The following is a 14,932-nucleotide window of genomic DNA, read 5'->3' as shown; positions in this document are numbered from 1 at the left end:
ACATGCGGCCGTAGCCGCGGATACAACAGGAACGTGATGATTAGTGTCGCGTCTTGAAGAAGGCACACAATAAAGGAGACGCTAATCAAGGGGCACATGAGAGAAAATAATAAATAAATAGATCAGAATCTATCCATAAAGTAGAGACCTACTGTGGTAAACGAGGCTCGTACTTAACGCGCACTACAGCTGGCGATCATGAATGTCAACGTCGTCCTAGCTGGAAGGACCTTTATGCAAGGGGGGGGGGGGGTGCAGATGGAGACAGATAGCGAGGGGCTGACGTCAGTGTTTCTTCGCCTCCTTGTCCCACATGCATCTTTAAAGAGCAGCAGCTCTGCTTCCTGCCGCTACGGCTGCTGAATGCCAATTACAGGAGGAGACGGTGACTCACAGGAAGTGCACTCACTGCCGGCCTGCGAGGGGCAATAAAGCGCGGGGTAATAGGGATCTTCGGTTGGTGATCAAACCGCCATCGCGAAGAACTATTAATGTTCACATTTTATGATTCTGTGTTTTTTGCTTTGTGTATTTTAGTGTGTGTATATTTTTCACTAATAACGTAGGAACCTTAGTCTTAAACATATTTTCTCGCACGTTCGACGCAGAAAGCCAAAGCAGCAAGATGAAGAGAAGGGAAATCGTGACACTGGTCACTATACCTCATCGGTGATGACAATAACAACGTGGAAAGTAATCTGTCCCAGTAATCTGTTGCAGCAAATGACTCCTGGTTCAAAATGGGGCCTGCGTGCGTCACTCTGCCAATCAAACATGGCCCCCTGCTTCCCCCCCGGCTGCTGCCGACACGACACAACACCAGAGCCGCCGATCAGAGGCCATTTTTAGTGCCGCTTCCTCGCGTCAGTGTAATTGAGACCGGGAGGGGTGCAAAAACAAAAAAGAGGAAAACATGGCGGCTGTCACAAACCCGCCAGAAGTGCTCGCCGGGGTTTGCTTGAATGCACTGTGCAAAGCTGGGGGGGGGGGCGCTCCCGTACTGCGGACGGAGAGGCTTCTCACGCGACAACAAGTGAAGTGGGAAAACAAAAGTTAAAACAGAACATGCAAAACAACAAAAGAAACAGAAAAAAAAACAGGAAGTAGTGCAACACAACTACTACTTTGCAAATGTGGGAGCTCTGAAGAAGCGCCTGTAGAGAGAGCGCCTAATGGGGCCACGCGCTTACGCAGGTGCCCCCTTTGCTTGAAATTGTCCAGAAAACGCCCACTCGGGCTCTCATGCCAGCTTGAGCTCGCCCAGCACAGGCGGATGGATGGATGGATGGAGGGAGGGAAGGGGGAGGGAGGGGGGAGGGGAGCTGGGCGTGAGTTGAGGCCTCGCTGCAGGTTTGGTGCAGCTCAACCATTAGAAGGCAGTACTTATTCAGAGCTCCAGGGACTGATGAAAGAAAGCTTTAAAAAGGAGCAAACCTGATTGGCTGGTGCTGTTGCTGCGTAGGGGACACTTGTGGCAGGAGTTGTTGCTGCAGAGACAGTAGCAGGCGTAGCACTGTACATCATTGGGACTTTGTTTTGAGGGTGGGAAAGGGGAGGTGAGTGGAGAGGGGAGGGGGAGGAATGGCAAAGAGGGGACGGGGGGGAAGGGGGTGGTAGCAATGGACAGGTAGGTGGAGTTATGGCGTTATGGCAACCATGGCAACAGATGTGTGCATGTCCACGGTATCATTTGTTGTCGGAGGTGGTGGTGGTGGTTGGTGGTTGGTGGTTGGTGGTTGGTGGTGGTGGTTGGTGGCGGAGGTTACAGAGAGCCAGCAAGCCATCGTTAGGGTTACACCGGCAGATGGCATGCAACCGTTCACAATGCAAAGCAAGGAGGACAGAAAGAAAGAAAGGAAGAAAGAAAAAAAAGAGAGCGTGGGAGAAAAAAACGACAAAAAAAAAACAAAAAAAGGAGAAAGCTCATTACAATCACAAGTAAGGAAATTTATACGGAAAATCAGTTTGCTGTTTTTCCCAGAGAAGTCAAACGGCGCAAGACACCAATTACCAAGAATCAATGACATCTTTTTGGCAGCGGGGGATGGGATTTTTTTTGTTTTTCTTCGTTTATTTTTATTCATGTGGGCTGACAAGATGAACAGCCAAAAACCCAGGCAGCTACTTCATCGCCGACGGACTGTATCAACAGTACATTTAAAAAATCATTATTCCGAGTCATTCTTTTGTAATTCCCCATCCCCGTCTAGCAGAGACAAGACGCTCCACGGACGTGGCTGAAATAACTTCTCTGGGAAACTGATTTAAAATTTCCCGATAAACACAGCACATCAAACAGACAGTGGCTATCCTATAGCTTCAGAACTGATCAGTTGGCAGCATTTCATCTACCAATCCTCATCATGAACTAAACATTTATTAGCGAGTAGGTCAGCGGGGACACAGGGACTATTTCAGTTTGAAGACATTTTCATTGATGACAATAAAAAAAAAAGGAAGTTTCATCCCTGTCACAGGAGGTGATGCAGTGACCTTATGTCTCACCTGCGAGGGCTTGTGTATGTGTGTGTGTGTGTGTGTGTGTGTGTGTGCAAAGGGAAGGTCAGGACCTACCAAGACTGCTAGCAGGACTCATGCACAAGACTGACCCTGTTGTGTCCATGCAGAGACAGACAGTGAGAGGGAGGGAGAAGGGGGAGGGAGAGAGAGAGAGAGAGGTAAACGGGTTAATATAGAAGGGAGGAGAACAACAAGGTTAGACAAGGCAAAAACAAAAAACAAAAAATGGCTGGAAGACATCACTCGGCTTCAGATATCATGAATGCAGTGAGCGGGAGCAAGCAGAGGAGTTCCTTCCTTCATCCATGGCATTAGCGGTAAAACACTGTGCATATAAAGCGGCAGCTACACGCAAAGCACATCCATATGCTGTGGCGTATGAAGCCGTGAGATTACGGGTTTTTTACCCAACGTGTCAACGTCACATCTGTGACGATAGGATATGATCAAAGTTACTAGACTTGGAAACGCTGCTGTCTGAGATCCAGTTGTTTTCTAAAGCTGCCGAGGTCATCTCCCGATGATTCGGTTCATATTTACAATGTGTCTACATCGAGATCCGCAAAAGCAGACTGCATAAATAAAGTTGACTGGACTCTTTTTTTTTTTCCGAGGCGTCCGTCACTGAAACACCACAGGAACCACCCGAGACTTCTGTGAAAACAGGATTCGCTAACATGACTTTAACCCAGGGCTACTTCCCACACACCGATACGGAGGTAGGGTAGAGGGGGGCTGTCAGGCATCGCACAAAAAAAAAAGAAGAAAAGAACAAAAGAGCAGGTCCAAAGCAGACAGAGAGACGGGACTTGTCCTCGTGACTCACTGTGGCTACAGGCGGCTGCATTAGCTGTGGTTAACTCGTTTAGCGCGTGACCCCGGGGGGGGGGGTTAAACTACAGTTGGTCTGCTACGGGACTAGATGACAGAGAGTGTTTTTTGTTTAAGGGCCGAAAGAACCAAAGACGAGCGAGGGAGTAGATGAGAATTGATTTGGGAAAATTCAAACAAAATTGCTTTAAAAGATAAACTAAAAAGGCCTTTAGTTTGTGTGGTCGATGCTACGCTGTCATCGATCCCTTTAAAAAAGCTCCAAAGCACCATCACGGGGGGGCGAGGGGCGGGGTAGGGTTGAATAGTTAAAAACTATGGCTTGCCCCATCACAGCGATCCTCCACCATGTGGGTCACGAGTAGGCCCTCTCACTTTAGCGTGGCCCCCCCCCTCCACAAAGTAAATGAACTAATAGGGATCCGTTTGCGGTGGAGAGGAGGTTAGCGTAGCCCCTCCTGGTTGTGCATCCGTGGGTTTTGCATGCCTCGTGTACCTGTGAGTGCTCGGGTTTGCCGTGCGGGCCGATCGGAGGTGGCGGAGGTGGGTGGGGGGGCGGGGTCGGGTTGTGGGTGGTGGGGGGGCTCTTACCTGTGGGAAAGAAAGTGGGCTGCTGCAGCTGTGCGTTGGCAAGCGCCTGCTGGTAGTGCAAAACACTGTGGTTGAACAGGGAGCCGTTGCTCTTCTCAAGGGCTTGTCTCTTTGGTAGGGGCTGGAGGACGCCATGGGGGAAGGCCTATCCACCCAAAACACACACACACACACGCGCGCGCACACACACACACACAAACACAGACAACAGAAGCACAGTAGATTTGATCCGTGCGCTCACACAAGTCAACACTGATATGACTGTACAAATCTGTTTATCTCTCTATGCACAGCACAAGGCAAAAAATGAAAACTAACTATCACAAGGACAACAAGAAAACTACACCAACAACACATCCAAGAAAGAAAAGGGTTCTTTAACATTACGTTGTAGTTCGACAAAATGTACAGTGCAATCTAGAATCGCCACTGGTGATCTTAGGTGATAACTTTAAAGTGTCTTACAGGTGTTTCACAACAAACAAAAAAGAGCCAACTTAAATTGTGTGAGTGGCTACAGTACATTTACAGAAGCTACATGCAAAGCAAAAGGTGAAAGGTCAAAGTACCAGGTCTACAGTTGCCTCGAGGGGTCGCTTCATTGCTTTGGCAGTCGACTGAGTCTTTAATTAGCAGGCAGCGAGCACATGATGGCAGTGGGCCAATGGGGTTCAAGCGTATTAACATACAGGTAACAGCAAGCAGAGGTGCGTCATGGGGGACAGCATTGCATTGTGGATAGGTGAGAAGGAAAAAAACAAAAACAAAAATAATCTGAATGCAAGTATACCACATACAAAACAATAGGCATGCACATAAACAAAAAACTGTTTTGTTTACTTTAAAAGAAGACATTGCTACTTTTTTGAATTAGTATAAAAGCAAAAAAGCATCTACATTAACCTTTAGTTAAGAAAAAAGAAAAATTCTTTGATGCACTTTAAAGAATTACTGGGAAAGCATTTAGCAGTAACGATTTCTGAACAAAGCAAGTCAACGTTTTAAGAATATTTGTATGTATATATATATACATATATATATGTAATTCTACCACGTAGACAATGCAGTGAACACAATCGGGCTGACGCTTCATGTGAGATCTGAACACAGGCTCTCTACAGCTTCCTATACACACGCCTTAGTTACAGTGCTCCTCGAGGTGACAAACGTCTAAAAACACCCCGTGGACCCATTCGGGATGCGAGGGAGCCCCCCTCAAATGACTGAAGCCTGCCCCCTCACAACAGACATGTCCGTGTGATTCGGAAATGCAGATAAACACGGGGGCTAGCGAGAGGCCGCGTGGAACGGCAGTCACTGAGGACCCGTAAGCCGCTGGAAACACCGCCGCGGCGCTTGAGATGATGTACTCGGGCGGGGGGGGGGGGGGGGACATGCTGTGAGTTGTCCTACGATCACATGATGGGTTCTTACAACCCTCCCGGAAAAAGAAAAAAGCGTAAAAGTTTTATTTAGACTTATCGCTTCTGTTTGTCGTTATTATTATTTTTTTACTGCTGAGAGGGGGGGAAAATGGATGACGTGGATGTGATGAGCACAGAGGTTCAGGGGTACATGCACAAGCCTCTTGTATGTGGATATCCTGACGACACATGAATACTATATATATATATATATAGCATGGCATGGCAATGCATTGCTGATGGGCCGCCGGAGCAACACAAAAAGCAAAGACGACTGCTATCAGCAGAGCGGCAACAACATAATGTCAATAATAGGATCTTCTCAGTGTAAACGCATCTGTTCATGTATAACCTTATCTACAGCACACTTAAGCCTATTTGCTTCAGATATATCTGAAAAAAAAAAGAAAAAGTAAATTATGGATAATGACGTTACCTATTTGCAGCAGTGCAGCAAAAGAGGGTTTATGGGTCTCTGCTTCAATAAAAGAGCTTCAGCTTTGGCTAAGGGCTGAAAGAAAATTGGATAAAAGGTGCTGACTAAACAAGTCATTGTCCTGGGGTTAACCCTGCCCACCTCTTACACAGCTTGTAAATGCTGATGGCAAATTGGGTCATAAAATTGATGAAGTTGGGGTGTACGAGGAAGGCAGGAGGAGTATGAAGCATTGCTTGTAAGGAGAATGGACATGACGTGGACGCCGTGTATAAGGTGCGCCTTTACGAAAGAATTGCAGGGTCATCCTCCGGCCAGAGCTCCGCGGGCTCTCTTTTATTCATGCATGTTAAAATTCCTTCTCGCCTTCCCCGCGCCGGCGCAGCGCTCTGCCAAAAACGCACAGGCGCCAACTCACTTGGGCTCGACAGGCCCACTGTGGACTCATGGAGGAGGGGCGAAGAGGGAGCAAGCAGCGATGGAGCCAGCCAATGAGAGCAGTATGAGCGACGCGTGTAAAAAGAAGGGGAAAAGAAGCAGCATGCACATGCCATGGAGAAGGGGGGGGGGGGGGGGGCAGTCAGCAGCACACTGGCGCATTACAAGGTGGCTGCGCGGAGCTACACCTGCGCAACCACGGCTCAGGAGCGTAAATCTCCAACCCCGCCCCCCCACCCCGCCCCCACATCCTCATCCATCCCCGATTCAATTTACACTGATCAGCAGAGAGCCGCACTTATCATTGAGAGCTGGCGGGTGGGACGGGGAGGGGGAGCCAGCACATTGTCTCTATGTGAACCAAGGGCATTGGAAAACAAAGGCGGACTGCGGCGAGATAATAAGGGTTTGTTCGTGCTGCGCTGCTCTGGTGCATTTAGGTCCCACTAAAGCCTGTTTATTGTGTCCACCGGCCTCACTTCGGGGCGCCTATTGTCTGCGGGCCGTTCGCCGGAGTCCACTAGAACGAGCCCGGCGGAGGGCACGGCCCCGGGAGGTAAGGGGATTCGGTGGTTAATTGGCCAAAAAGTTGCTTCAAGAAGAGCATACATTATCTTTGATGTGTTTGCTGATGTATTACTGAACGATCCGTGCTTTGTATAAAGCAGCAAGGCCCACGACCCCCTCGACTAATATGGGCATTGTTCATATATTCAGCTTTCTTGACAACCACAAAACCTCAAATATTAACTTGTTTATTCAAGGCCTCTCTGGGCTTTACAATGAAAGGCTAAGCTCTTCATGGTGAGAGCTATGTAAAGTGTACATAGGCGCTATGAAATAGCATTACCGTCCCACCCAGACCGCTCTATACGTACTCTTCCTAACCATGAGCTAACCTTGGGAGCTTTGTTTGGTTACTATAGGGACACCTGTGTGTGTGTGTCTGCTCTGCCACTGTGAGTGAGCTGTAGTGCCGTGATCTCACCATGGCTGCAGCCGTGGCGGCGGCTTGCGCCGCCACGGCTGTCTGGTTGGCCTGGTGTTGGGCGGCCTTAATCTTGGCCTGCAGGTGGGCCGGCGGGTGGAAGTACTTGCACTTCTCGCGGGAGCAGCGGCTCTTGATGTAGTCCATGCAGACGGTGACGGTGTTGTCGCTGGTGTCGATCATGGGGCTGTCGCTCGGGTGGGCGAAGCGGCAGTCGGTCTCCCCGCGGGCGCAGTTGCCCCGCTGGAACTCGCGGCACACCTGCGAGCCGGAGAGCCGGGTGGGAGGGACAAAAGACAAAAGGCGGACAGGCAGATGTGGGTTAGGGTAAGGGTTGGAGGTGGGGCGAGGACAGACACAGATTGTGAGCATGCAAAAGGAGAAGACAGAGAAACACGCAGAGACACGCAAACCGTGAGCTTTTAGAACGTGAGAAATTAACAAATTGACTTCTTTTTCCTCATTTGTCCTGTAAACACAGAGCGTACATTTCTCTTTGCCACCGTGTAACTAAAGGCGTCCATAATTATGGCGGAGTCACCGAACCGTTCAGATGGCTCCTCGTAATCACACGGGGCTCCACGTGCAACAGCACACACACGCACGCACACACACACACACACACACACACACGTGTGCACACAGACACGCGCGTGCGCTAGCTTTGGTGTGGGCGTGCGTACGTGTCTCACAGGGATGCTGTTTCATTATAGCCAACTTCATTTAGTTGCTAAGTGATAGCTCTCCCGCAGAAAAACACACACAGGCGCACACACATCACCTCCAGGTAATAAGGGAGATTATTGTTTATCTTTGAAAATGGAGTGGGAAAAGAAAAAAGCAACAACATGATCACCGAGCTATTCTCATTCCGAGATGTTTCCCGGGAGGGGGGGGGGGGGGGGGTAGGGAGGGGCAGGTGGGGGCAGCTGGAGGGGTGGTAGTTGACATGAGTCTAACTGTGGCTGTCTAGCAAGGACCAGTAGGTGCGATTAGTGTCTCTGATACTTGCGTGCACAATGTTTTCTGTGCGGGATGACACAGTTATTTTAATCGAGTGGCGGCGGCAACTTTTTACCAGCCGGATCCCCCTTGAATTTTATTTAAGCCATAAATAACTTAAAAACAAAAAAAACATTTGCAGCCTTGTCATGGTTCTTGGAATTTACACAACAAGAAGCTGCACTTCAAAAGTCCTTTCTAAAGGTTGAAGATGTGTTATTTGTTGCCATGTCAACTCCTGTGACAAGCGGGGAGGTAGTGTTTATAGCAGTAGTATTTTAGTGTTTAGTGTTTAGTGTCTTTCTTGCCCCTGTCAGCAGCACAGTGTGAGGAGCTTATTTGAAGACGTTACCCAAGTATTATCACATCAGAACCATAACACCTTTGTAATGTTCAGCATCACGTATCTACCGGCAGGGCGTTACCATTAGGCCCAAGAGACACCGCGGTCAGGGGGGGGTGGGGGGGGGGTTGATAGGGGGGTTGTCACCTCCAGCTTGTCAGTGCGCAGCAGCTTCTGGTTGGAGGAGGAGCCGCCGGTCACGGAGATGGGCGGGCTGCCGGGGACAATGCAGGGAGCGCTGGGCATGAGGTCTGAGGGCATCAGGCCCATGCCTTGGGACATTGGGGTCAGGTACGACGTGTAGCTAAGACCTCCGCTGGAGCCGAGGGCCTGGCTGACAGGAAACGTCTGCTGTGAGAGGAGGGAGGGGCGGGGGGTGGAAACAGAGAGACACAGGCAGTTCAGCTACACTTATCCGGGCGGAATAGGCTTCAGAGAAAGAAAAAAAAAATAATGGATGGGTTGACGGAAGCCAGGGCAGAAACAAGAGAAGAATGCCGGGTCTTTTTTCTTCTTTTTTTAACCTCTATGTATTCTGGGACGGTTTCGCTGAGCCAGCGTGTTCTTTTGCAGCTGTACCCGGAGTTGCATTGACGCAGTTAAACACGTTCACACCTGGCATCCGCCCAGCGCATTGAACAATCAGGAAGAAAAAAAACAGCCGCCGACTGCAGAGCAGCTTCCGTCGAGTTATCCAGAGCCTCGGATGTGGTCCCGAAAATAAAAAATACAAACAGCACAGCGTAGTTTTAAGGGAGTTGCGCCGGCACTGACCACAGGTTGCATGGCGGCGCCGGGGATCATGAACTGCATCTGTTGGGCGAACATGGCGGCCGCCGTCTTCTGCTGGATCAGGTTGTTTCGCCCGTTGATCTCAAGCTGGGTCTTCAGGTGAGCGGGCGGGTGCAGGTACTTGCAGTTCTCTCGTGTGCAGCGGCCCTGAGGGAGAGAGGGAGGAACAACCAAGGTCATTAACAGGCGGGGGGGGGGGACGTCAGAGTGACCGGCGTGACACGCAGGGGGAGGCGGGGCTAAATTAGAATCAATCTGACACACAGCCATCAGTGGATTAAACATTAAAATGATGATTCTCCCTTTTAATTGTGCTTGTAAGTGTTGTTTAATGCATGGCTCTGTCTTATATAACAATGTAAGAGTAATGTTGACTTGCTGTCCTTGTAATAAGTCCTCAAAGCATCCGCCTAGTCCTTTGTTATCACATCTGGGTTACGTTTTGTTTCCGTAATATGTGCCCTCAATGGATGTATTTGAAAGCAAAAATAAAAAATCATCCCTTCATGTATATTATCAGTATTGCCAGCTGAGCCTCTGCTTCTGGAAGAATCTATAAAATCACACAATATCCCCAGACGATTCTTAGTAAAGCACATATCTGGAACACATCCCATGGGTTTGTATGCAAAGGAATAAAAGTATAATATGGTTCCTTACTGTTACCTCAAAGGCTTGAGAGAGAGAGAGAGAGAGAGAGAGCTGTGCCATTTGAAGTAGAACCCCCCCCCCCCTCCCTTTGGAGTCGGTACAGCAACACGGAGAGCTTTCTATCCCCACTCCAGGTGGGAGAGGAACTTTTAATCAAGCCCCGCTCCCAGTCTAAATAACAAATAATCTTCAAGTCTCATCAGAAGCGAAAAGAAATATTAAACCTGGCCATCCTTTTCTTCCTGACAGATATTAAAGACACCTCACAGAGCTTCAAACACGCCGCTGCCATTTTCACAATTACTTTTCTGGCAGCTGATTTGAAGCAAACACAAAGGATATAAAGGAGCTCTGCGGACGCTATAGGCGTCATTTTGGTTCGCCACATTAATAAACAGTTACTTTGGGATACACATACGCCGTGTGTGTATGTGTGTGTGTGTGTGTGTGCATGTCAGAAAGCAGCTTCACAGAGACACCCTGCAGCAGCAGCAGCTCTGTAACCATGAGAGTCACGTGTGAGACGGCACTGGCCTCCGCTGAAACCCTCCCACCGGCTCACACGCACACAATCACACCCGCCCACACAGATGCATGCTGGGTCGCAACAAGCGACATAAACACACAGGCACACACACACACACACACGCACAGAGTTTACAGATCAGAGGGAACAACGTTCCAAAAATCCTGGTGTTAAAACTAATTGGAGCCGTATGCACCGCCACGAAGACTGGCAAAATGTGTGTGTGCGTTTTGTGTACCTGAATCTACGAGAGTGAACGCGTAGGCAGGTGTCAAGGTGTGTGTGTGTGTGTGTGTGTGTGTGTGTGTGCGGGGGGAACTGTGTGGGCGGGTGTGATTGTGTGTTTGTGTGCGTGTGTGTGTGAGTAAGAGAAGGTGCTGGTGCGCGACCCCGCAGCGATCGCAGACTCGGGCCTCATAGTGGACTCGGAGAGGAGCCCAGACCCCCCCCCCCCCCCCCCCGCCACCCCCCCGCGGCTCCGCCTCCACGCGCGTTGCTCCTCATTATTCCCCATGTAGAACCTTTGGTCTGAAAGCCGTCTTGTTTCCTCTCACTGCCTTCGTGATGGGCCTCAGCATCGGGCCTTGTCTTCGCATCCATTTTTTTTTTTTTTTGCGTAGTTCTGAGGTGGAAGGAGCAAATAAATGACGCACCTTTGCTTAGACTCTTTCACTGTTAATGATATTTTCCAACACTATTTAAAATGTTTACAAAAAAGGGTGAAAAGGGTGAAACTATTCCCGTTTAATTCACTTACCTCTAAGGGTTGCGACACAGTATGAGGCGGACTGATAACTATATATTCATCCACATTAAAATGCAAAATACGATGCCGGACATCTGGTTATAATAGATAGTGTACCGGACTGACATGTTATGTAAATGAGTGTTCAAGACAAGATCCAGGTTCCACATTTACTGAGGTTAGCGAAGGGCTCACGTTGTAAACCATTAAGCCTGTCACTCATCCTAGTGCCACCTATGGGGATGGGGGGGAGGTGGGGGGGGTTGAGGCAGTGAAGCAGGGGCGGAGTTTGAGTTCATGAGAGATGGTGAGCGGTTGTATCGCCATATAGGCTTTGGCCCACAGCAGCCTGTTTCAGTGTTCCTGCTTCAAAGGCATAGGAAGCAGGTCGATGTCCAGAGTCGTCCATTACAAAAGATTTGACATTTTATCTGAAAGTTGCACGCTCTTCGTGGTGGCGCCTGTGTGTGAACATGACTTATAGCTTGTGGACGTGTCACATCCTGTCCAGACAGCTTCTCTCGCGGGGTCTTTCACTAGCTTTTGCTTCTAGAGGACATGGATTTGCTATAAAATGACTGAAATCCTTTAGGGGGGGCGCAGGGAGTGTTAGAACCTTAGGTCGGGCACTGGAGATGCAAGGTCAGGTGGAGGAGAGATGCACGTGATCCGAGCCCTGGTAAAGGCGCCGCGGCCTCGGCAGCTGTCGTCAAGGAACAATGCAGAAAAAGAAAGAAAAAAAAAAAAACCCTGCACACACTCCCACGCGTGTACTGCAGTGCATCCATTTAATCTGGAGAGGAGCTAATTCATCAGTGCCCTTAAAAAAAAGCCCTCACCCACGTCCCCTCTCCGACCACCCCCCCACATCTGCTTCGCGGCAGCAGCGGTTCTGTGCTCTGAGGCCGCACCGGATCGGAGGAAGGGACCGGGCTGCAGCGCGGGAGGACGCTTCCTCTGCCACCGCTTGAGGATTCAAAGCACACACGATGAGGTAAGCTCCGTCTGAAGGCAGCACTGCGCCGCATATAAAAAAAACAAACCGAACGGAGAAGAGCGGTGCACGCGGCCCTCGGCCCCAAAGGGGGGGGGCGTCCAGCGACGCCACCATGACCGCGCTGGAAAGAAAAGGCGTCCGACAGCGCTGTGGCGTCATCTGGTTTGCAGACCTTTATCTCCTTGAGAGGGTGGCAGACACGCACGCACACACACACACACACACACACACACGCACACACGCACACACTGTGCCTTCTGTCGAAGCCACCCACACGGAGCCGAGCAGAAAGCCATTCATCACGGGCACTGCCCTCCGAGCAGCCGTCTATGAAAAGGATCTTTGAAAGCCACAGCTACACGGGGGAATTATACCTTTCAGCGGGGGGGAGGGGGGGGCTCTCACAATTGGGTGCTGTGCACCGTTGCCCTTGTGTTTGTGCGATGTTATCTAACAGGCGTTTTGATTCAGGGGGGGTAATTAGTTCCCTACAATGAGGGGGAGATCAGAGATGATCCATCGGCGTTTTGTTTTGACTTGAAACTGATCCTTCGGTCGGAGAGACGTTCCTCCGAGCCGTTTCCACACAGCGGTAGCCAGAATTAATCTGTTCCATTTTATTAAGGTTGCAGGCTAGAACGGGGATAAAAGAAGCTAATTTTATAAAATGATTACGCTCACTTTGCCGCTTGAGGCTCTTTCGATGCTTTTTCGGTCTTGTAATTAGGGCCCATTAGTTACTAAAACTGTTTTTCCTATTTATTTTATTTGTAAAATAGGAAACCGGTTAAAAAATACTTTTTTGCATTTGATACTGGTGTCTGAATTTAACCCCACTTTTCCTTTTTGGCTTAAGATTATACATGGTTGCCGTTAAGTCCATTAAACTTGCATTTAATAATTAAACAAAAATTTCTACTGAATCACACAATGTCCGGTTGACAGACCTTTAGCAGAGGGATGGGAACAACGTGGCAAACATTCCTCATAGTAAACGCACTGGCATGACAACCCCGCCCCCCCCTTGATCCATCCAAATCCAGTGACAGAGTGCTGAGGAGGCCACAGCGACGTTTCTCCGGCCCAAACACCACATGACTCTCGTGCCGCAGTGCTCCAGCTATGGCAACCTGGCAGCCCCTCCGCACTGTGACCCACTTCTCCCTTCGTACCTTGTTACCCGGCTCTTGTCGTGTTTTTTTGAGTCTCCTTGTGATGTGAGTGAGCGCCGCTGCACCCCGTGCGATGCGCCTGTGACATCTCACTGCTCAAAAGAAGGAGAATCGGACGGAATCAAATGCATTTTTAACACAAAAAACACAGCGAATGACGCCGCGACTGACAACGCATTTGAACAATCGTTTTTTACCACACGACCCCCCCCCCCCCCCACGGAACTGACCCAGACTGAAAAACATAATTAGAACCTACAGAATAACCCATTTACAGGCCCATTTATAACACCCCCCGACTGGGCTCCACGCCGCCCTATTCGTCAGTGGCAGAAGCCCTCCCCCCACCCCGCTCCGAACCCCCTGCCTCCTTCATCAGCCTGGCTGAATGGCCATGGAGTGATGACTGTTGTGTGTCTGTGGGTGGCACAGACACAGAGGGGCCAGTCTTCCACCCCCCCCCCCCCCCCTCTGCAGAATGGCATTTCAGCGATGCCCATTCCGCACTGCCTGTAGCTGACAGAGGGGGGCAAATGTCTAACGTAAAGGCAACGTTAGATTACATACCCTTAAAGGGTGGGGGGAGGGCTAGAGCCGCCTCTTCTCTCTCCCTCCCTCCCTCACAGCCCAGAAACCATATCGATGGACCCTGATCGTTTCCCTTGGCTCTACGCGATGTCAAATCTGACGCCCGCGACCGAATTGGCGGAGGGACCGGCAGTATTGGCAGGCCGCCTTTCCAGGGAGACGAATCGGGGCGCGGGGCTGGTCGGGGGCGGGGTAGGATAATCAGGAAAAACACCAAGAACGAAGAAAAACAAAGTTGCAGGGTCAGCAGCGCGAGCACAGAGAGGAGGTGGAGGAGAGGAGGAGGAGAGGGGGAGGCCCGCTCTGAGAAGCGGACCCTAATTGTTCTGACGTGAAGCCTGTGATACGTGTAATGCCCTTAGAGCGTAATCGAAGAACCTGTTGCTTGACAAGAGGAGGTGTGAGGGGGTTGGGATATGATCTCTGTCTCCTGGTATCTCTTTTTTTTCTTTCCTTTTCTCCCTTAAGGCCTCGTCCTCGCATCCGGCCTCTAGTGCCGTGTGGAACCGGCGATCGGTTCAGGGTCACGCCGCTTCCAGAAGGTGAAACGCATGGACCGGGCCCCTTCCATCTCGGCTTCCCCGCTGCCGGGCCTTCTCGCGGGGCGTCGCTGGGAGCAGAAAGCCGGCGATTCTTCTCGCTTATAATGTCTCCCTTTCTCTCGTTTGCCTCCGTAAGAGTTTTGTTTTCCAGGGGCACGAACCGCCGGTTATGGGTCAGCCGATAACAGTTCACAAGGGGACCACTTCTGTGGACGCCCCCCCCCCCCCCCGCCATGCCCCTCTGCCAGCTGTAAGACACCAAAAGACGACAGGCCCTACAGTTCTCAGAAGGCTGAAAAAAAAGAGAAAGCAGACCCAGTGATCCTCGCTGTGGATGCACATGCAC

General features: G+C 50.2%; 1 protein-coding gene across 14 annotated transcripts in view; it reads right to left on the bottom strand.

Annotated features, from left to right (window-relative positions):
* Positions 1-14,932, bottom strand: part of mbnl2 (muscleblind-like splicing regulator 2) — a 38,353-nt gene that overhangs the window by 4,893 nt on the left and 18,528 nt on the right. For 4 of the 14 annotated variants that reach the window (XR_005120778.2, XR_005120780.2, XR_005120782.2 and 1 more), the window contains exons 3-9: positions 9,348-9,512; positions 8,721-8,924; positions 7,229-7,489; positions 4,512-4,565; positions 3,943-4,087; positions 2,575-2,610; positions 1,435-1,529 (exon numbers count right to left, since the gene is read on the bottom strand). Coding sequence is in view for 5 of the 14 variants with exons in the window: in XM_037479297.2 (XP_037335194.1) it covers positions 1,435-1,529; positions 2,575-2,610; positions 3,943-4,087; positions 4,512-4,565; positions 7,229-7,489; positions 8,721-8,924; positions 9,348-9,512 (960 nt within the window). In the remaining 9 variants the exon portion in view is untranslated. The remainder of the gene's footprint in view (positions 1-1,434; positions 1,530-2,574; positions 2,611-3,942; positions 4,088-4,511; positions 4,566-7,228; positions 7,490-8,720; positions 8,925-9,347; positions 9,513-14,932) is intronic. The other 10 variants (XR_005120808.2, XM_037479574.2, XR_005120826.2 and 7 more) reach the window with 8 other exon arrangements.

Source organism: Pungitius pungitius, chromosome 3 (genome assembly GCF_949316345.1).
Source record: "Pungitius pungitius chromosome 3, fPunPun2.1, whole genome shotgun sequence".
In the NCBI taxonomy this organism is placed as follows: Eukaryota; Metazoa; Chordata; class Actinopteri; order Perciformes; family Gasterosteidae; genus Pungitius; species Pungitius pungitius.
Note: the sequence above shows the minus strand (reverse complement) of the source record. Positions and strands in the feature narration are given on the sequence as shown.